Raw genomic sequence first — 21,376 nt, 5'->3', positions numbered from 1 at the left:
AAAAAAAAAAAAAAAGGGCGCGAGAGAAACGTCGCAAAGTAGAAAGCGTCCTTTGCTTGCTTGCGCAACGCCCATTCGCGGTCCCTGTGTGCCACGGGAGCCGATCCATTCCTCGTCTCGTCGGGCGGGACAAGTTGTTGGAAACGCCGTCTCTGCAGTCTCTCCTCTCCGCTGGAACCTGGGAGCTTGATTTCCAGTCGCGAGGCGCACCTTGCCATGGCCCTCAAGAGCTTCCTTGCCCGCGTCAAAGGCGCCAGGGGCAACCACGCAGCCATCGTGGACAGCAACGGCGCCAAGGGCTACGGGACGACGACGACGACTCCTCTTCCGGGCCCGGCCGACGACTCGGGTTTCGCGTCCAACGTTGAGCGGCAGGATGCTGCGCCGGGGGTGATCCGGACGACGCCGGGGCCGCCGCTCGGATACAACGACGACCACGCCGACGATGATGACGGCGACGACGACCACGCCGGCGACCTCGTCACGGCCGGCGAGGGCCGCCATCTCAAGCGCGGGCTCGCCGAGCGGCATCTGTCCATGCTCGGCATCGCGGGCGCCATCGGGACGGGCCTGTTCCTGGGCCTGGGCGGCGCCGTGCAGCGCGGCGGTCCTCTCGGCGCGCTGCTCGGCTATGCCACCGTCGGCCTCGTCGTCTGCGCCGTCCAGTTCGCCCTGGGCGAGGTCGCGGCGCTGCTCCCCGTCACCGGCGCCTTTGTGCGGCACGCCGAGTTCCTCGTCGACCCGGCCTGGGGCTTCGCCATCGGCTGGAACCTCGTCTACGGCAACATCCTGTCCATCCCCTCGGAAATCACCGCCATCTGCGTGCTCTTCGAGTTCTGGACCGACGTCAACCCCTCCGTCTGGATCGTCACCTTTGTCCTGCTGACCCTGGTTGTGGGCCTCTCGTTTGTCCGCCTCTTCGGCGAGGTCGAGTTCGTCTTTGCCGTCCTCAAGATCCTCCTCGTCGTCTTCCTCGTCGTCCTCGGCCTCGTCATCGACCTCGGCGGCGTCAGGGGCACGCCGCCCGTCTACTTCCGGTACTGGCGCGACCCGGGCCCCTTTGTCGAGTACATTGCCACCGGCCACTGGGGCAGGTTCCTCGGCTACTGGAGCGTCATGACGGGCGCCGTCTTCTCCTTTGCCGGCGTCGAGTCCATCGCCATGGCCGGCGCCGAGACCAGGAACCCGCGCAAGGCCATCCCCGCCGCCTGCAAGAACGTCTTTATCCGCATCGTGCTGTTCTACATGCTGGCCATTCTCATTGTCGGCATGCTCGTGTCCAGCCAGGACAGCCGCCTGGACAGGGAGAGCGGCGACGCCACCCAGAGCCCCTTTGTCATTGCCGCCTCGGCCGCCGGCATTCCCGCCATCCCCTCCGTCGTCAACGCCGTCGTCATCACCTCGGCCTGGTCTGCCTCCAACCAGAGCCTCTTGGCCGGCACCCGTGTGCTGTACGGCCTGGCCGTCAAGAAGCAGGCGCCCAGGATTTTCCTGAGGACCACGTCCTGGGGTGTGCCCTACGCCTGCGTCTTTCTCTTCATGACCTTTAGCCTCCTCAGCTTCATGAGCCTGTCAAGCGACGCCATCACCGTCTTCTGGTGGCTGGTCAACTTGACAGCCGCCGGCGTCTTGGTCTCGTGGATCTCCATCCTCGTCAACCACATACGCTTGCGCTTGGCCATGCAGAAGCAAGCCATTCCAATTACTAGGCTGCCCTGGTGGAACTCGTGGACATGTGAGTACCCTGCCGACTTTGAAAGAAGGAAGAACTGAATGCTAATATACCCCCCTCGAGTGTACTCGTCATACTTTGCCCTCTTTATGTGCATCATTATCCTTTTAACAGGCGGCTTTGCCGTCTTCACCAAGGGCAATTGGAACGCTAGCAACTTTGTCTCTGCGTACCTGTACGTTTATCCCGCCGTCTTGGACCTAACAAACTTGGTGCTGACCCGTCGTAGCGACATACCGCTTGTTTTGGCTGCATACTTCATCTGGAAGTTTGTCAAAAAGACCAAGATTGTCGCGCTGGCTGATATCCCCTTACAACGGGCGTTTGAGCGGGCGGACCAGAAGTATGAATCGCTGGCGTCGTAGAAGGCGGCTTGACCACATCCAAGGACGAATGTTGTATATACCGACACTTGACATGGACAAGTGATTCTATAATGTCATCGACTTGAGGCTATCAATGGGTCCAAGATGAAAAATGGAGGCAAGAGATTGCGGATCCATCATGTGACGACGGTGATGATTCTTGTCTTGTATTTCCTCCCAGGTCATTTCATTTGCCATGGAAAAACTGATAACTTCCCATCAATACGGCGTCGACTGAACGAATTACACATGCCAGCACAAAAAGTTGGGTTGGTGCCATTTGCAATCCATGCATTGGGCCCATGACAGCTATACTTTCAATATGAAACAAGGCCGGTCACGTCAAGTTCATGTCTTGCATCCGTAGCACCCATTTCAAGAGCTTGTTGGACAGTTGCCACATTCAAAGACCAACAAGGGTTCATGACATTGACACCTTTCAGGTTTGGTACACGTATTGCCAGTCCGCGTTCCTCACCGTGGTCTTGCTGCCGTTTCAAAGGGTTCTCCGAGACACTAAGACCTAATATTGGTGGATAAATTGGCACATGTAAGACGGCGGCCGCAGAGCTCCCCGGCGAGCCATCTAGAACATGCTCTCCCAATATGCATCAACCTAGTATGACGTAAGCGTCAGCGGCTGTGTGACCCTGGCGTCGTAATATATTGTCAACATTCTAGATTTTGGTGCGTTAGAGCCAATGAGAATCATCTTCTGCCCGTCATGTATCGAGGCAAGACCGTTCGGGCCGAACCGGTCGAGTTCGTCGGCCAACACATCGGATTACATGGCGACTTGGGTTCTCACACGAGGCCACGAGACATTGGTCAATCCTCGGCATTGGATTATGTCATATTCATTTGCAAACTTTATTGGCTTGCTCGCAACAGGTACGTGTCGTTGACGATACTGTCTGGCTGACGACGGCGTTTCTAGGAGAAGAATTATATACGATGCGTTGAGTAGCAGTACTCTCGGCCATACCGCAAGCAAAATTACTACAAGACCAAGTGTTCCCGACATCATTTTTGACTCTAACAAGAAACAAACTAAATCCGTCTTCGAATCGCCCAGTCCTTCTCATAACCTCACAACTTACAAGATGCATTTCTCTGCTTTGGCCCTCTCTCTCATTACCTTGCTCCGCTCAAGCAGCACCCTTGCCACCGCCGCAGAAGCATTCGACGATGAGGCCTTGTACAAAAAGACTCTTCCAGAGTTCACCCCCGACGGGCTCAAGATTGTCGACCTGCGGTTCAAAAATGACCTAGAAAAACGAGGAGTGTGCGGCAGCGTGCCCGGCGTTGCCAACGGCGAGTGCGTCCGATACTACAGCAGCACCGGGTGCGCCGACCAGGACCACATCAAGGGCTACAAGCCCACGTGTGCTGGCAACTGCTATGTCGATAAATTCTACTCGGTCAAGGCCATTGGCGACGGCACCTACTCGACGAATTGCGACCTGTTCTCGGATACTTCGTGCCAGAATAAGATTGCGAGCGTTGGCGGCAAGACTGGCGGTGGGCATTGCGCCAATGCCAACGGCTGGAGCATGAAGTGCTACTACCGTTGCTAAACGGCACATGAGGCCGGGAGCATTCAAGTATTATCTGGCTGGGCTCTGTGAAAGTTTGAGGTGGCTGGTTGGCTGGTTGGCTGGTTTCGCACAAGTCGAGTACTAGATGTCTCGGCATTCATCATTGCTCCCACGCGTTTCTTGTCTTAAGATAGCTCGTTGCCACGTCGAAAACTTGGATCCTTGCTTTGTATTCCAAAGGCGAATCTGGACCCTAGAGCCGGGTGTGCAATTTCGTGCTTTTGGTGACATGGAGTGAAGAGTGAAAACAAGGTTGGCGTAAACGCAACCAATCGGCACTTTGATATCAGTTTCTGACTAATCAATCCTCTCTCACCGAATGACAACACGGTGCCTCCCATCTTCCCAACTGCGGTTCAGCAGACTTGACATTTGCATGATACCAAGGCCATCTAAGTCTGGCAGTAGATTTACCAAACGTCACAATGGTTTCCAACAAGCCCCGTTCCTGTCCGGGCGGTCCGGGAAACCGCATAGGCGGCAGGCCGCGCAAGGCATGCGATGAATGCAGGTCATTGAAGGTTGGCCAACGCCGGTGAACCATTCATCCCCGTGTCACCTCCTCTTCATCACAAATGACAAGTGCAAACAGCGGTGGCAATGGGGCTAATTCCTGTTTGTAGGTACGCTGTGATAACGAGGGACCGCCGTGCAGGCGATGCAGCCGCCTCCATCGACCTTGCACGTGGACGACGTCAACGGCAACAACTCGTCGGATTCAAGGTCCGAGCTGCAACATGTCATCTGGTGTACCGGCGGAGCGTGCGTTCAATGAGGATTCTCCGATGGATATTGGTATTCCCGCGCCATTGGTGTCCAAGCTGGTGGATAGCTACTTTTCCAACTTCTTCTACGCAACGCTTCTTCTCCATCCACCCACTTTCCGGGAGGACTTGGTGACTGGGAGTGCAACGAAACACGTCGTTCTGGGCGTTTGCGCCGTCGCATCGGGGTACGTCGCGGGCAATTTACGATGCTCATGATGGCAAGAGGAACGGAGTTGACATACTATATAGTTTGTGCCCTGACAGTGGCCAAGACGCTCATCTCCTGAATGATGGCGCTTCGCTAGAATGGGCCGAGAAAGCCCAAGCACTCGTCTTTGCACATCTTGCTGCTCCCAAGGAAGAAAACCTGGTGACACTACTCAACCTGACTCTTTTCTGGTATCGCCTTGGGCAATGGCAGCGGTCGTTTCTCCTTGGAACAAACTTATTTTGTGCTGCCCGCATGCTCAATTTTCCGGATTCCGTTTCATCCATGGATAATACTCTGCCTGCTGAGACAAGTAGAAGGCGATTCTGGGCGTGTTACATCCTGAGCCGCTTGGGTGGAATGCTTGACGGCTCGAATGCGACGGTAGACGCTCTTGCGCGCATGCCTCTTCCACAGAGCGAACAAGAGTTCGGTAATGGGACGCTGTCTGAGAAGTTGGTCAAGTTTGAGAATAGTGAGAGGAACGGCAGTTTCTTTGCCGAGGTGATTAGAGTTGGCAGCATCTGGTAAGAGGTGCCATGTGTCGTGAACACTGACGGCTCGCTCATCAACGGCTCATGAATCAAGTGCTAATTATTTGCGGCCTGTAAAGGAAACAGGTGCACAGTTTCACACAAATCGCCGAGCTAGACATTGAAGAGCGGCTGTCAAACATGCAAGCTTTGGACATTGCGCTTCGAAAATGGCGCAACGGCTTGCCCGACATGTTTGCTTTCAATTCGACCAACCTGGAGCATTACCAGCCATCCGAGGTATCGCAAATACTTCTCATCAACATACTTTTCCATCAAAGTCTTTGTGTTCTGCATGCCTCAATCATTCCGTTGTTTACCTTTTGCCGCATCCGTCCTGGCTGCGAGGATGCCCAAATACGATCAGCGCAGACTGCATTCGACCATGCCCAACATATATCGTCGCTGCTCCAAAAGTGCATGGCATCACACAGTGAGGGCCATTCGGGATTCATCGGATATTCGGCCTATTGTTCTTCGGCGATTCAACTGCCCTTCTTATGGTGTCAGTCACCAGACGTGGCTGCCAAGGCAACGGCCAACATCAAGACAAACGCTCAGGTAATACGCCGTACCGGAAAGCACTGGAAGCTTATATCAGGCCTTGTGAGCTCTACTCAGACCACACCTAGCTGACTGTAAGATGAGCGAAAATTGACCGCGAAAGTAGGAGACGCATCTTCGTTCTCTCCGACGGTACCACGAAGTCAGCGGCTATTCCTTACAAGATGAACCTTGCAACGTGGATGCGGCAGAGCTGAATCGTTGTAGTGGCAGTTTCGACCGCACACGGACCTCTGTCCTTGGCCACAACGATATTATTTGGAAATACGGGCAAATGTCTGAATGCGGCGAGATTGTGAAACTGGAAGTTGACAGTGAAGTTGGTGGGCTTCAGGAAGACGGAGGTAAGCGATTCTGTTTCCCTGCTAGACATTGGATTCTGATGGACTGCGTAGGGCTCGCCTGTACTACTACAGACCTCCCTTCCTGGAACGACATCCCGATTGATGTGATGGATGACTTCTTGGCCCCATTCGGCATCCATGATGACCTAGAGAGCTTCCTGGCTGGTGGTTACCCGTATTGAGAAACCTACTTGTTGGTATTCAAAGACGAATATGACCAATGTACACCAAAAGTTCATCCATCATGGTGGCAAAGTTGGCGATTTAAATCCGAAAGCAACCTTTTCATTCAAAACCGAACGAAAATTCAAGAGCCTAAGGGTGTCGATAGTCAAATGATCCAAGACCTTCATGAGGAGATACCGCAGCAAAAGCTGGCAGGAATCGCGGAAGGCCTCATGGCTCGACTATACCGGATTCCGGAAACCACGGAGGGCAGTACTGAGTTATGGTACGCAGAAGCGGAAAATCACTAGAGTAAAAACTCGGCGCACTGATATGCGTTGCATTAATCTGCTTTGCGATGAAACCGCTCGCGTGTTAAGCTCTCCACATTACCTTGACCTGTCTACACCTAACACTTTGTGTACTCTATGCTCGACAAGCTTGTCAGAGATTGAATCACATGGCTTCAAAGAACTTCCGAGACCGTTTCCCGCCAAAAAGTGGCGGACAAGAGCGGCGTTGCGCCTGGCCATGACGCAAAGTTGTATCTGTGGCACTGAATATATCAGGCAAATAAATACCATCCGACCCGATCAGGAGGGAAACTTGCAGCATTCGGAACTCAGATTCAGACCGGACTTCTGAATATAAATTTTAAATATGCCATGGCCTTCTGAACACCTTTTGCAGGCTTATTTCCACCGATCAACAGCACCAGATTGGAGCCGGTGACCGTCTCATATGGCATGCAGACGTCTCATGCCCCCTATTTCCTTCCTTTTTTGGGCTACGCTTTCATCAATTTCATCTCTTTAGGACTTGAGACAGGGATTACGCAGCCATCATGGTCCTTTTTACAGCCAGTCGGGTGGGCGGACTTTGACAGCTCCATATCAGACGGAGTTGTGACAGACACGCGGGTTGAAACATGAAGAGCCTCGAAAAGCCCACGGGCTCCAATTTTCTGCCCGTCTTCCGAGCATTCTGACAGCAAACAGTGGCGCACTCAATCCGCAGGTATTGTCTCATGGGCCGGGTCCCCTGCTCCGTATACCAAATATGCGTGCCTTTGCCGACGCACCTGTTATAAATTTACAATGCTCGAGTTGTTCCTGCGGCTTGAGGGTGGTTCTATAGAGGATCTGCCGTGTCGTTGCTCATCTACTGGAACATAAATAAGGCACACACGTGAGCCACGACTTAAGGCTCTAGTGAAACGGCACCTGCTGACCTGGACTCGAGACGTAACGTGTGAGTCAAGGTGACTCGATTAATCGAGAACCGCAGCCTTGTCGGAACCTCGCGTGAGATTCTGGAGCATGAATCAGAACATGCGAAGGTGCCGAGAATAATCGACTTCTTGGCCAGCAGGGGGCATTGTCATGTGGTGGCGGACCGAGGGTCGAGGCGCGGAGAACCTTTTGCATGTAGGATTCTTTCCGACAATTATAAAAGAAGAAATCTACTCGTGTAGTTGGTGACATGAGCCTCACGGTGCAGGTAGATTCTATACCGTGGCCACGATTTCACTTTGCACATTTTTTGCGAACTGCTCCAACGGGTGTGTTGGAAACAAACGAAGTGGCTCCTGGAGAACAGAGATTCTCAAGTCAGTCAGAGGAGGCAAGATTGCCAGAGCGGCAGACATGCACGCATCTCCCCGGTCGGGGAACCAAAAGGCGGATGTATGTATTCTTCCTCGTGGCTGGGGTTGTAGCAACCTCACCTTGCGCAGTCCACTTTACCGTCGCAACCAGGTAAGAGATGTCTCTGTCGGCGGACCTGGTGGATATGTTCCGAAGCGAGTCTGAGACCTTCTACCTTCCTTTTATGGAGAACGACAGCACGAGGTAACTGGCAAGGCCTTGCTGTTGTGTAGTTGTTGACCGGCGTTCCTCGCCAATGTTGCGACTCGACTCTCAACAGTGTTACACGAGGACAAGGGCACCTGAAAATGAAGTCTTCTGGTTCCGATTCACATGTTTAGGAGTAGTTGACTCGTGTTATTTCATCATGCTTCATGACGGCCGCGTGGCGGCAATGATATCTGGGGCGTCTTCCATTTCTGCTTCGTCGTTGTCATTGCCAGGGATCGACTTGTTACTCGAGTGTCAGGCTGAGTCGAGCTGGCCTTGTTGACTTGCCTGATTCGGCACGATCTTCAAGTTCTAGAAGTTTACACCCACTCGTTGGCAAGCTGGATTTCGGTTCTTTGAACGAGTGACCGAGAGCCGTGAGCCATCTTGTAACGCTTGGCAGCTATAGATGGCATTGAATGTGAGACTTGTCTCTGACTGAGTCTACAGTCTGTAGCAGAATATATTTGCTTATTGAAAAGCATGCACTAATACATTAATGTGTAAAGTGTAATAACTGGTACTTTACGTATTTGAATGCTTTTTCCCTCCTACTATACTGTAACGTAATATATAATAATGTAAAGCGCGACAACCAGGTGCCTTCTGGTCAGATACTCCGTGCCTCCCACTGTATCTAATTCGGGAATCGAGGCTTCTTACAACTAAAAACTAATCAAAAGGGATGTTTTTTGTTGTTAGCTTGGTAGATTGAAGTTTATTGAACCAACACTTAATAGCTACCCAGATAACGTTGAGATAATTGATGAAGTCTTGCGGACAGGAACCATAGTTCGCAATGGACCTTTTCCAATCCACAGAATCAACTCTCCATGGATAACCTCGATTCAACGAAGCTTCGTTTATCGGGTCTCTAAACTGTAATTCTTCGAGATGTAAATGATCAGTCTCGGCCTCCGGAATTGTGTTACTTGGCCTTTTCGGCACCTTTAGGGAGTAGTTTACCAGCTTCCTTGGTGCTGCGTTGCCACTATGCAGCCCCAATTACGCTGGTGTGTCTGAAGCGTCATGAATCTCATGTTGCGCAGATGGTTTATTTTCTTCGTCTCTTACTGTTCTTCGCTTGGTACGACCCAATACTGTGTTACCGGATGTAGGGCTTGCACGATACCTGTATCACGCTTAATATTATATTATTTGACTTGAGAGGGAAACAATAAACAACTGAATTACTAAATGATCAGTCGACTAGATGCGGCCTCGCATGAATTGATCCTCCCAGAGCATGTGTGCCGAGACTCGGTTTAAAATTGCATTGATATCCGAATCACTAACTGCTTCCTCCGGTGGGATACTTATCAAAGACAAATGACAAATGGAAAATACGCCACTGGCATGTCATGTCCAAGGTATTTCCCGACGATTTTGTATTGTCAGAGGAGTCATATATGGAAGAATTGCTACCGAGCACATTTCCGGGCACAGAACCAGGTTTGCACCGTGATGTGATCGCATATCTGCTTAATGGGGAGGAGTACCCTTGATTTTTACTTTTATTTCATTTATTTTACAACTGGGATACGTCGTTTATGAGCCCCTGAGCAAAGCAGCCAGGCAATTTCCAGTCTATTTGCGGAAACTTGCGAAACATGGCAATTGCGTCACCGACTAGCTCACGATATATGTACCGTAACATGATGTATACAAGACCAAAGCTGCCCCGTTGAGTCCCAAGACCGGAGGTGATTCCGTACGTCCCTCGCGATGACTTTCCAGCCAAACTAGGACCAGAACTCGAGGGCGAGTTGCATCCTGGCTAGGATTGAAAAGGCTGAGTCGCTGCGAGAATGGTAAAACAAGAGGGGAGGTCAATAGTCATGCGTCGTAAGGCACCTTGGCTGGGAAAACATGCCTCCAAGCAGACGCAATCATGCCCCAGCGGATCAATGGCATAATGATGGTGAGGCTAAACAGGACTCGGCATCGTCCAAGCATTTACACCGAGATCATTCCCAGCTCGACAAGCCGCCATGCTGTTACTCCTGAAACATCAGAGCGATGCCAAAAATAATAATAATAATAATAACCATAACCCACGGATACTCACATATGTAGTTGCTGAATGGGCTGAAACGCAGAGGCTGGCGAAGCTTGGGGGTCAAGAAGCCAAGACTACATCATGGCGGCATGAAACATCCTCGTGGCGACCAGATGGGTTTTAACAAGGGGACTTGGATGAACGCATCATCAAGACAAGACAAGGGCTTCTTGGTTTGTCAATGTTTGGATCATCATAGGTTGGGCCCCCCAATGCAAAGCGCATGGCGAGGAGTCCTCCATTCTAGATGATGGCGAATGCATAAATCGGGACACCGAGTCTCCGACCATCCGGCCAGTGACCCCCAAGAGCCTGGCGCCAGAAGCATCAACTTTGTGATGGGTTTTTTAATTACAGGCGGAAGAGCATTGACAGACGTAACGTTGTATGTGGTGTCTGTGTCCCGGCTCACGGCTCATCTCACAACTCACAACTCACAAGCTCACCCCTCACCCCTCACCTCGGTCGTAAGATGATGCCCTAGCTTACGTAACCAACGACCCAAGAGTGTCTTGACATCTTCCGCACCTGCTCACCCGTGTTCGCATCGAGACCTGTCATCATTTTCCTTGTACATACATACTCGGTCGCAATCAAGGGCTTCTGCTCTATCATCAAGAGCAACGAACATCCTTGCTGCCTTGCCTGCCATGTCCAGAGTCTCTCGGAATCATGGAGCCATCACGGGCCCCCTGATCGTGTGACCATCAGCATTGACGGACTACGAGACGAATTAATTTGACGACGGAAAACTAATACTACGCATCTTCGTTCGTGCCTGGAGAGCAGCTGCCAAGGGGGGGGGATCGACAACATTCGTGACGATGTGAGAGGTTTCATCGTCGCCTGCGAAACCCTAGTTTCCCAGTTTTGACTGACGCCTCCTGTCGCAAGTCCAAATTGGAGCTGTCACGGATCGACCCCATCCCCAACCCAGCCGCAAACGGCCACGCCAAACCGCCAGGCGCGCCAGAAAGGGCGAGCGCACTCCTCGTCGAATTCGGTCCTCCGGCAGCAATTCACCTCGGAGTATTGGGGGTGGCAATGCCCTCGACGAGTGTCAAAGTTTCATCCGACTGGTGTCGGGGGGCCTATTCACATCAGACCAGCCGAAACACACACAGATGATGGATGTGCATATGGGCTCGATCAAGTTATTTAAGGCCGCGACGGCCCGATCCCAAAAACGCTCCGGCTGGAATCCTATTCACACTTGCTTCATCCCGAAGAATATCTGGCAATAGTCGACCTGGAGTCGATTCGTTCCTTTCGTCTTACTTTTTATTATTATAATTTTTCACCTTGTCATTAATAGCACCACGAGCTGCCATTACTCCATTCTCTAAAAATATTTTTAATTCAATTTTAGACAATTTCTTTGCCAGTCGTAAAGATGGTTCGCCTGACTGTTATCTCTCTTCTTACCTGTAAGTTTCGCAACATGACTATATATATTACATTTCAGCGCTGGCAACTGACTCTTTACCCGCCTAGTGGCCGTGACGGCTTATGCCGCACTTGACCCTTCCGAGTTGAAAAACGTCGGTCAGGGGAACGGCAAGCAGTTCATCACTGGTAAATGCCTTAGCAATGCTGATTGCTCGACCAACTGCTGCGCCGGGAAAAACGGCGGCGGTGTCTGTTCTGCCGTTGCCGTCGCCAACGCTGACGGCAAGACTGGTTGCGGATTTGGGGGCGGCAACGGAGTTGGTGGTGGGCAGGGTAATGGAGGCAACGCTGGTAATAACGGAGGCAACGCTGGCAACAACGGAGGCAACGCCGGCAATGGAGGTAACCAGGGCGTCCCTACGGGTGACGGGGCGGGAAACTTCGGTAACGGAGCCGGCAAGCAGTTTATTACTGGCGTATGCGCCAGCGATGCTGATTGCGCGTCTACGTGCTGCGCCAAGACGACCAAAGCCTGTGCTGCCATAGGCGCTGTTGGCGCGCAAAACTGCGGATTCGTCGCCTAGAGAGAGCAACAGGGTCGTTACAGGCGACAATAACCGAGGCGGATGGGGTGGCCAAGGCGTTTATAATGAGGCTTCTCAGTAAACATACTTGGGTGATTCCAAAGTTCGCTGGCGCCATGCTGTACCTGGAGGAAAGGCGGCCGGCTGAATTGTACACTTGGGGCAAAGCCGAGTCCCATGCTCAAGGATGCCAAGGAGCCGTATCACATATTTCTATCTAGACCGTGGAACAGTACGAATATATCGTGTTAAACAAGGCCCGACTAGTAGTTGGTTCACGTGTGATGAAGGAAGATGCTCCTCAGTCGAGTCTTGAAGCTGCTCTTGACTCCCATGGCCACCGAAAGCGATATAGGGGTTGTCGTCGCGCAATATTGATGATGCAGTCACACATACGGTCCGGGCGCCTCCAGGCTCAAAAGCCATTCGGGGCCGCAGTGCCGGAATCCAGGGACTGCATATGTAGCAAGGTCGGAGGACGGTCGGCATTCGTTCCCGATTCGGCACACGTATTGACATGCTTTAGATCCGCCGCTTGCCGGGTTGTGTGGAACTTAGAACCGGTCCCAATTTGATCACCGAATAACTGCATCGCGAAAACACACATGGCATGCTGATTGCAGGCCTGACCACGCCCTCCCTTGCTTACATATATATGCTTGGAAGAGCAAAGGCTAAAATCCACACGACCTTCCCGATCGGTACTGGCCAACTGTTGACGAGGATGACCATTGACCAGGGGGCGCTGGGATCTTGATCTGCTAGTACCAGACTACGACAATGCCATTTGCCAGCAGTTCATCCTATCGATGCGAGCTGGACGGTTGTGCGCTTTGACGGCATCTCGGTGCCACAAGATGTACACAGGGCCCGGGGGGCTCGGCTGAGATCTGGGAAATCGGCCCATCTGGTTTCTTTCTTCCAATGCTGGTCCAAGTCCAAAATTGTCGCATCACACGTCTGCCTCAGTCCGGCCCCAAGACGCTCCGGTGGCACAGAAAAACGACTCCACGGCCTCATAAGGAGAGGAGCAGCTCTCCCTCCGCCTGCTCCAACCTCAGCTCGACCGACCGAGGCCGCAACCAAGACACGTCAACCGCATCTCAGAGCTTCAACATGGGCCGTCGCTTACTTTGACCAAGTGGAGAGAGAGGCCATCCCTTCGGAGGGTCGGAGAGGGCCGCTTCATCCCCAGACTAACGCCGCCAGGGGAAGCTGGCCACTGGGGCGCCGATCCACGACCACGACAACTCTTGACCTTCCAAGATGCGCAACCTGAGCCGGCTCCCCACCCTCACATGGCATAGATAAGGACCTCTGAGTGGTGGGAGTTTGGCGGTCTCACATCACCGGGGGCAGGAGGCGTCGGACAAGACTATATGATGTATTGTGTTGGTGTTCAGAGTTGGACTTGGCAGCGCCTACCGAGCTGACGTTAGCATGGCCAAATTGAATTTCGATTTCAAGGGCCGCGCACCAAGATCGACAGTTGCCATTCTAAGAATGGATTCGGTGACACAGGATTCTGTGTATCTGAACTTGGTGTCGGTGCTTCTCTCGGCCGACTGTGGAAGAGGTCTCGTGTTATAAGAACAACGCCGGACCCCCCATCGAGTCCGACTTGTGGCATCTGTGCTCGTTGGCAGAGTTTATTATACGGTTTTGCAGCTGGTCCCTCTTTGCCGTCTTTGCCTCGAGTCGTTTATATTTATACTCATCATCCATTGCTCGGCATCCGTCAAAATGCACTTCCCCATCGTCAGCCTCTTGTCCCTGGTTGCCCTGGTCAGCGCCGCGCCTGCAAACCTCCAGGCTCGAGATGCTACCAACTGCGGCGGCGTCCAATACACCGCTGGTGCTGTCCAGGACGCTGCTGATGCTGCTTGCGACTATGTCCAGAGCGGCAGCCATGCCGGATCGTCGACTTACCCTCATCGATACAACAACTACGAGGACTTCAACTTCCCCGTCGCCGGCCCCTACAACGAGTTCCCCATCCTCAAGTCTGGCCAAATCTACTCTGGTGGTATGTCTTGAGGCCGTACCAAATACTCTGTTCCATCTCGTCTTGAGGGTTATCTACTGACTTGCTTGACAGGCTCCCCCGGCCCTGACCGCGTTGTCATTTCTAATAGTTGCGACCTTGCTGGCGTCATCACCCACACTGGTGCTTCTGGAAACAACTTTGTCGGCTGCTCCGGCACTTCGTAAACGTTTTTATGTTTTCTTTCTTTCTTACTGGGCGAAACCGAGGTTCTGTGGTGTGAGACAGGTGTCAACTGCTGCTACCACTTGGTCTTCTTGATCTGTACATATGTCCTCTGACAAGGGCCGGGATTCCTTGATGTACATGAACGCATCAATTTGAATAAACAGTATATTTTGAGCAAGACTCGTCGAATCGACCATCAATATGTCTGAGGAACGCAGCGCATCCCCGTGGTGCCCAGCAGTATGCTATGCTCCAAGACAAGTCGTCGAATGATGGAAGCCAGTCACCGCAACTCCCAAATTACCCCTTTCGGCATGTTCCACCACCATGCATACAGGCATACATACATACATCAAGCAGGGGTGAGCGGAGGCTTACAAAGCCGATGTGCAAGCAATTCCAGCTGCCCTTTTCGTAGAGCCGTCAATAACGTACAGACAGGCAGAGACGTATGGCGGTATCGTCATCAAGTGTCATCAACTTTTCGCACGGGCACCTGCCTAACCCAGATTGTTGAGAATTACCGACAAAACCCCCGACATGGACGACATGGATTGATTGTTCATGGGGCAATGCAGGTGAGCAGTGGCGCAAAAAATGCACATGTAACACAAAGCTCACAATACACCAGCAGCTCTGAGTTCATGGCCTGGATATTGGCTGTGTTGCTATCCGCGGAGCTGGGCCGTCTTTACTTCTTGTCGCGGCCCGTATCGGCACAGAGGGAAAGCAAAGCAAGAATATTGATGCCACGTTGCGGTGTCCAATTTCTCGAATTTTGCAAAAAGTCGGCCGTCGCAGTTATAGCCACATGAATCCCGAGGGATGTGCCACTACCCTGTACTTCCTAATCTGGAAACCATGTGAATTTCTTGGCAGCATCATGGGTGAGAACCATGAACATATATATTGTATATGAGCCACATACAACTCCGTAACAAGCTTCCCCTTTAAGATTCGCGAGAGCCGTGAAGCACCTCATGCCTCATAAACAACTGCCTCACGTGCCGTGACGCGGTCTCTGGCTGTGGCACCCAACAAATTCCGTGTCCCGCCCTGCACAAGCCCCAAAGCGGCCGGAATGATGGTGTCGGGCAGAAACATTGGTCACGGGAAAAGGAGCACCTTGGCTTTTTAATGTCGCTAAATCATGTCAGGCCGTCCCCACAAGTTTTCCCAGGCAATAGCCGTAGCTGTTGGCGTTGGTGCTACCAGTTGGCCAGTTGACCAGTTGGGTGAAGCCGGTGGTCTGACCAGAAATAACATTGAAATTTCGAGGCTGCCTAACAGCAAACTCCGGATCCAGTGGTCGCGTTCCCCGTTCCTCGTTACCCTGGGCACCAGGCTGCGAAATTAGCTTCTCAGAAAAAAACCACTGCGAGGTCGGCCGTTCGCAATTTCCCACCTTTTTATTTAATTGTCGGCTGTTTCTTCAACACGCGGCCGGCTCACGACTCGCCACCTGCTTGCTTGCCGTCCTGTCAAACTCGTCGCGGGGCCTCCGGAAACAGCAGCCATGCCTGAGATTGTGAGTCTCTCGCGTCGCGAACCTGCCGTGCTCCTTAACTAACCTATGACGTAATTGTCGATCCATAGGTTCATCTTCAAGTCGGCCAGTGTGTAAGCCAGGGCCTCCAGAGTCAACTTCTGTTGAATCTCATCTAACGCCATGCAGGGCAATCAAGTCGGCACCGCCTTCTGGCAGACAATCCTGGGCGAACATGGCTTGGACAACAATGGACTGTACGTGATTCGCACATGTCTCCATTAGCTGGTCGGCCAGCAGGAACGCTAACCTGTCATGCCCTGCCTAGGTATACCGGTGATTCTCGAGTTCAGCTTGACCGTGTAAATGTCTACTTTAACGAAGTATGCAGTATGACACTTGCCCCCATCACGCTCCCAAAAAGTGCACATCCTGACGCGCCATTTCTCACGTTAGGCGTCGGAGAAGAAGTATGTTCCACGCGCCGTGCTCGTTGACCTGGAGCCTGGTACCATGGATGCCGTTCGAGCTGGGCCGTTGGGCAGACTCTTCCGCCCAGATAATTTTGTTTTCGGACAGTCATCTGCTGCCAACAACTGGGCCAAGGGTCACTACACCGAAGGCGCAGAGCTGGTTGAAGAAGTAGTCGACGTCGTCCGTCGTGAGTCTGAGAGCTGTGACTGTCTTCAGGGTTTCCAGATTACCCACTCCCTTGGCGGTGGTACTGGTTCCGGAATGGGCACTCTGTTGTTATCCAAGATCCGAGAAGGTATTGAGTGACCCATCATTATGGCCGGATGGCTCGACGCATCGGGGCGCCGCTAACGATTCGGTTGTACAGAGTTCCCTGATCGCATGATGGCCACATTCAGTGTGGTGCCGTCTGCTCAAACGTCCGATACCGTCGTGGAGCCGTACAACACTACTCTGTCGATTCACCAACTGGTTGAAAACTCGGACGCCACGTTTTGCATCGACAACCAAGCTTTGTACGATATATGCCAACGAACGCTCAAGCTCTCAAACCCGTCAACTGGTGACCTCAACCACCTGATCTCGACAGTCATGTCTGGAATATCTACTTCTCTGCGGTTCCCAGGCCAACTGAACTCTGATTTAAGAAAGATTTGTGTCAACTTGGTGAGTCCGGTCTGTGGTGTCTGTAGTATGTTCAAACAGGCAGAGCGGTATCTTGAACAAGATTCACGAATCACAGCCCTGTATTGTTCGTCCCGCTTCTCGAAACTGTAAATTGACGTTTCGTTATTCCTAGGTTCCGTTTCCACGTCTTCACTTCTTCATGGTGGGCTTTGCTCCCCTTACAGCTCGGGGCAGCCATGCATTCCGATCTGTCACGGTGCCCGACTTAACACAGCAGATGCTAGACCCTCGAAACATGATGGCGCAATCTGACTTCCGTAATGGCCGCTTTCTGACATGCTCGGCCATGTTCCGTGGCAAGCTCTCCGGTAAGGAAGTGGAAGAGCAAATGCGTAAAGCCCAGGACAAGAATTCCACATATTTCGTGGATTGGATCCCAAATAATGTTCAAACATCGCTGTGTACCGTGCCGCCAAAGGGTTTGAAGATGGCATCCACATTCATCGGAAATTCTACTGCTATCCAGGATATCTTCAAGCGGGTCGGGGACCAGTTTGCCGCCATGTTTCGTCGCAAGGCATACCTACACTGGTATACCGGCGAAGGTATGGACGAGATGGAATTTACCGAGGCTGAGTCGAATATGAATGACTTGATTTCCGAGTATCAACAGTATCAGGATGCCACTGCGGATGATGATCAGGAAGAAGATTATGATGAGGCCCCCCCTGCTGAGGAGCATCTGCATCAAGAGTGAGGCGGAGGGACAGAGGATGGACAAAATGTAGGCAAAAACAGGTGATTGATTAGTTACATCGATTTTTTGCGTTGGTCATGTCGAAAATACTGCAGCAAAATGTTGTAATGACAATATGCGCTTGCAGTATTTTAAAGTGTTCCTTTCACAACTGGCAACCAAGGCTGGGATAGTTGCGCGTTTTTTTTTTGGCGATGAAAGACGCTCCGGAAGCCAACCACAAATTGCCTTTGGCTCTGTGGGAGCGATAACCTTGGCACTGAGGAGCTTGGGTTTCGATGTATGATTGACGTAAAAAAAAGTCAATAAATACCCGCAATATTCTACATTCATTAGTATGACCATTTATGTTCGCCGGCCGGCACCAAACTTGCCGAAAAATATATCCCTACCAATGATCCTAGTGATCTAGACGTGCCCCTAGTGTCTTTCTCCGCAATCCTCGTATGTATGTGTGTCGATTATCATCTTCTGGCAGGGCTTGCGTGTTATGTAATTGGTCGTCAGATTCATCATCACTTCGCTGTGGGCTTTCATTTGCTGTTTCCCACGTAGTTGAGCGCGAGGCCAAACACGGCCAACACCCTGCCTCCACTAGACTTTCTTGCTGTTCTGCTGCATGAGGAGCATGCTTAAATATGCTGAGTAGTTCCTCAAATGCCAGAGTCAACTTGTCCGCCCCATTGGGACGTTCCTGAATCACTTTGCTGAAGTCACTTAATGTGAATTTCTCGTCATATTTGAGGCGAAAATGATTCGTGTTCGCCAATATACCAATTGTTTCGAGGTCTCCATACTTGGCTGTAATTTCGAGAAGATGCGGTCCTTTGAGTCGAGGACGTATTGAATAGTGGTGCCACCGCTCAAGAAAAAGCCTCAGGACATGGTGACTATTAGGCGTGATTGCAATAGTTAATGGTGTATCTCCAGTGATGGTAGTTTTGTTGATTTCAGCACCATACTCCAGAAGAAGTATTGCTAGAGAAGCATCATTATTTTGCGCGGCATGGCAAAGGGCTGTCTTGCCGTCTACCCCGAATTGATCAACCTCGGCTCCAAAATCCAAGAGAAGTTTAACAAGAATCGGATCATTAGATCTTCGGGCAGCAACATTTAAAGGTCCGCCCTTGTTGATACCGCCCGGACGTGGAGGGTCAGGATTTGCACCTGCATCAAGCAGGAGTTTTACACAAGCCGTATGACCCTGGGCTGAAGCATTCGACAACGGGCCAGATATCTGGGAGTCCATTATGTTCGGATCAGCGCCATATCTGAGCAAGGTCAAAATGGAATGGCTATCCCCCTGGGCGGCAGCCCACGCCAAGGCTGTGCGGCCCATCGAATCTTGCGTGTTGATTTCACCAGGATGAGAAATTAGTTCTCGCTCCAAATCGCCGATTGAGAGACCGAGAATGATTCGATGCGTTTGAGTAAAACTTGACTCCACTATGAAATCATCGAGATACTCGCTGCCGTTTGTGATGCCACGAAGAGCCCCAACAGTGAACTCGGAAAGATTACCTTCCAGAAGGGAATGACATGCCTTAATACGTGGGCTATTATCAAATGCGCCAAGTGGTTTGTAGTCGACATCAGCGCCTGCTTGTATCAAGAATTTGCAAGTCTCATACTGTTTACCGTATAATGTCCATCGTAAAATAGAATAGCCATGTGTAGTACTTACATCACGTGGTGACGCCAATCCGTGGCGAAACAAAAACTTCAATCCGTCTATGTTTCCATTCAGAGCAAAATTGACGCACTGTGCATTGTCGGGAACTCCCCTCAAGGTACGAAGCTGCAAGGAAGGCCCTGTTGTTTGATGGTACGAGAGTTCCATTTGTATAATATTAGACCAGAAGTTAGCTGGAAACCAGTATTCCACATTGAATTTGCTCGACCGAGAGGCTTGACAAACGGCATTGTCACATTTTGGGCTTAAAACTGGCAATCCTGTATAACCAACAAATAAGCGACCCAGCAAGTTGCTCAAAAATTCTGGTGACGAGGAGCGCTTGAGAATGTGGCAAGAGCAGTGGCAGCGTCTCCTACATGTGTTTTCAAACGGAGTGACACAAATCCCAAGGTCAAAGTCAGCTTGCGGTGAGCTAATAGAAATTATGCCAGGCACCGCTGATCGCCTCTTTGTCTGTCTTTCGGTTCCATATGCGGACTTGACTTGGGTATACTGGTTCATTTGCAGTCTTCGTGATTGTTCTTGCAACATCTCTTCTACCCTTGCAATACGGTCTTCAATCCCCGTCAGAGTGGCCACGAATTTCTCGTTTGTGACAATTTGCATTCGAGATGCTTGGGTCGTCGTGGCAAATGTTGTCTGAATGTCGACCCAAATTCTGAGCAAATCCTCGCTACTTCGCGGTTAGTCCCACTGGTAACAATCAAGAGAAGTTTGAGGTACAAGCTCATAGGAATTTTCTGCGCCCAACATAATATTGAGGCTGCTCTTAACAGTCCGTATATTATCCTGCAGCTCCTTCAAGCGCTCCTGGTCCTTCCGCTAAGCATGCATCAAACGAGGTGGTGTTTTCGATGTCAAGTAAATACGACTCAAATTGTTGATAATGCTTTCAAATCCGTTCAACTTTAATCTGGCTTGCTTCAACTGAGGTGGCACTGCTGAATACTTTGACCTCGACAGAAAGACGCGGTCTTGTATCAGGTTGTTGACCTGCAAAAGCACAAGCTCAAGATCTGCCACTTCGTTGCGAACAGCGGGAATTCTGCCAGGTAGAGTTTTGCAGAGGGGCCGCAAGTCTGAAATGGACGAGCATATTTTTGACGAAAAAGTGACTAGTATGCCAATAATATTAGCAGCCAACGAGATAGGATCCATGATCAGGACAGCCGGTGATCTCTGCGCTTTGCTGGAATACCGGACGTTGAAAGGACACAACGGAGATGGCTCAACAGACACGCAGGGAAAGCGGGCCTTCCCCTCCTTCCAAAGTTGGAAGCCATTCTGTTACCATTCACACAAGGCGTGGCCGACCAAACATTTCCCCGAAACGACATCATTTAGGAGATTGGCTTGTTACTTCTCGGGCACACATTCCTAAAAATACCGGGAGATTTTCGGCCATAGGTACTTATTGACCTCCTGCGCGATGAAATTCGGTCTGTATTTCCACCAACCGCTCATCCCAAGATGGGACGCATACTACGTTGACTACAATGGCTTGCGCCGGAAGATTAGAGACTCGGCCCGTAAAATTGGCGCTGTTGACGACCTAGGCAAGATTCCTGGATATACAATCTCTTGCATATTCTAACTGTTAAGTTCAGAGGTGTCTAAATACCTTGAGGCCAATATGCATCCATTGAGACTTATACGTTGAGACTATTGCAGTCAATTACTTCTCACGAAAGCGAAATACGCTCCAAATTTGGCCTGCCTCAGAACCCTATCGCTTTACCAAACATTTAAAGCGCCCATGGGCTCGAATTTCAGATTGTTCGAGCTGCTTATGAAGACATACTGTCAGGACTAAAAGATCTTCGATGGTTCAACAGGGTCAATAACACGGCAATTGAGAGGATTTTCGCCAAGATTGGCAATTATAAATACGAAAAAAGTACTTTCAATCTTTGCCATTCCCGCTGGGCTGCTGTGCAGCAGAGCATAGATGAATCTTGGG

General features: G+C 51.2%; 7 protein-coding genes across 7 annotated transcripts; 6 read left to right on the top strand and 1 right to left on the bottom strand.

Annotated features, from left to right (window-relative positions):
- Positions 1 to 216: 216 nt before the first annotated feature.
- Positions 217 to 2,097, top strand: MAA_05416 (Amino acid/polyamine transporter I; the record flags this gene model as incomplete). The annotated part of the gene is made up of 3 exons (XM_007823414.2): positions 217 to 1,735; positions 1,847 to 1,907; positions 1,962 to 2,097. The coding sequence occupies 3 exons, from the start codon at positions 217 to 219 to the stop codon at positions 2,095 to 2,097; spliced, it is 1,716 nt and encodes a 571-aa protein (XP_007821605.2).
- A 724-nt stretch (positions 2,098 to 2,821) lies between these two features.
- MAA_05417 (uncharacterized protein) lies at positions 2,822 to 3,674 on the top strand (the record flags this gene model as incomplete). The annotated part of the gene is made up of 2 exons (XM_007823415.1): positions 2,822 to 2,988; positions 3,110 to 3,674. The coding sequence occupies 2 exons, from the start codon at positions 2,822 to 2,824 to the stop codon at positions 3,672 to 3,674; spliced, it is 732 nt and encodes a 243-aa protein (XP_007821606.1).
- Positions 3,675 to 4,432: 758 nt separating this feature from the next.
- Positions 4,433 to 6,293, top strand: MAA_05418 (uncharacterized protein; the record flags this gene model as incomplete). Its single annotated transcript, XM_007823416.2, has 5 exons — positions 4,433 to 4,647; positions 4,712 to 5,197; positions 5,299 to 5,809; positions 5,874 to 6,111; positions 6,163 to 6,293. 5 exons carry the CDS (start codon positions 4,433 to 4,435, stop codon positions 6,291 to 6,293), a joined length of 1,581 nt encoding a protein of 526 aa, XP_007821607.2.
- Positions 6,294 to 11,584: 5,291 nt separating this feature from the next.
- On the top strand, positions 11,585 to 12,164 carry MAA_05419 (uncharacterized protein; the record flags this gene model as incomplete). Its single annotated transcript, XM_007823417.1, has 2 exons — positions 11,585 to 11,618; positions 11,686 to 12,164. The coding sequence occupies 2 exons, from the start codon at positions 11,585 to 11,587 to the stop codon at positions 12,162 to 12,164; spliced, it is 513 nt and encodes a 170-aa protein (XP_007821608.1).
- Positions 12,165 to 13,907: 1,743 nt separating this feature from the next.
- MAA_05420 (Ribonuclease/ribotoxin) lies at positions 13,908 to 14,375 on the top strand (the record flags this gene model as incomplete). Its single annotated transcript, XM_007823418.1, has 2 exons — positions 13,908 to 14,190; positions 14,263 to 14,375. The coding sequence occupies 2 exons, from the start codon at positions 13,908 to 13,910 to the stop codon at positions 14,373 to 14,375; spliced, it is 396 nt and encodes a 131-aa protein (XP_007821609.1).
- Positions 14,376 to 15,892: 1,517 nt separating this feature from the next.
- Positions 15,893 to 17,720, top strand: MAA_05421 (beta-tubulin; the record flags this gene model as incomplete). Its single annotated transcript, XM_007823419.1, has 7 exons — positions 15,893 to 15,904; positions 15,973 to 15,996; positions 16,052 to 16,119; positions 16,191 to 16,245; positions 16,319 to 16,631; positions 16,704 to 17,002; positions 17,136 to 17,720. 7 exons carry the CDS (start codon positions 15,893 to 15,895, stop codon positions 17,718 to 17,720), a joined length of 1,356 nt encoding a protein of 451 aa, XP_007821610.1.
- A 400-nt stretch (positions 17,721 to 18,120) lies between these two features.
- Positions 18,121 to 19,560, bottom strand: MAA_05422 (ankyrin repeat containing protein; the record flags this gene model as incomplete). The annotated part of the gene is made up of 2 exons (XM_007823420.2): positions 18,121 to 19,350; positions 19,405 to 19,560. The coding sequence occupies 2 exons, from the start codon at positions 19,558 to 19,560 to the stop codon at positions 18,121 to 18,123; spliced, it is 1,386 nt and encodes a 461-aa protein (XP_007821611.2).
- Positions 19,561 to 21,376: the final 1,816 nt, after the last annotated feature.

The sequence above is a fragment of the Metarhizium robertsii genome (genome assembly GCF_000187425.2).
Source record: "Metarhizium robertsii ARSEF 23 chromosome Unknown MAA_Scf_2, whole genome shotgun sequence".
Taxonomy (NCBI): domain Eukaryota; kingdom Fungi; phylum Ascomycota; class Sordariomycetes; order Hypocreales; family Clavicipitaceae; genus Metarhizium; species Metarhizium robertsii.
Note: the sequence above shows the minus strand (reverse complement) of the source record. Positions and strands in the feature narration are given on the sequence as shown.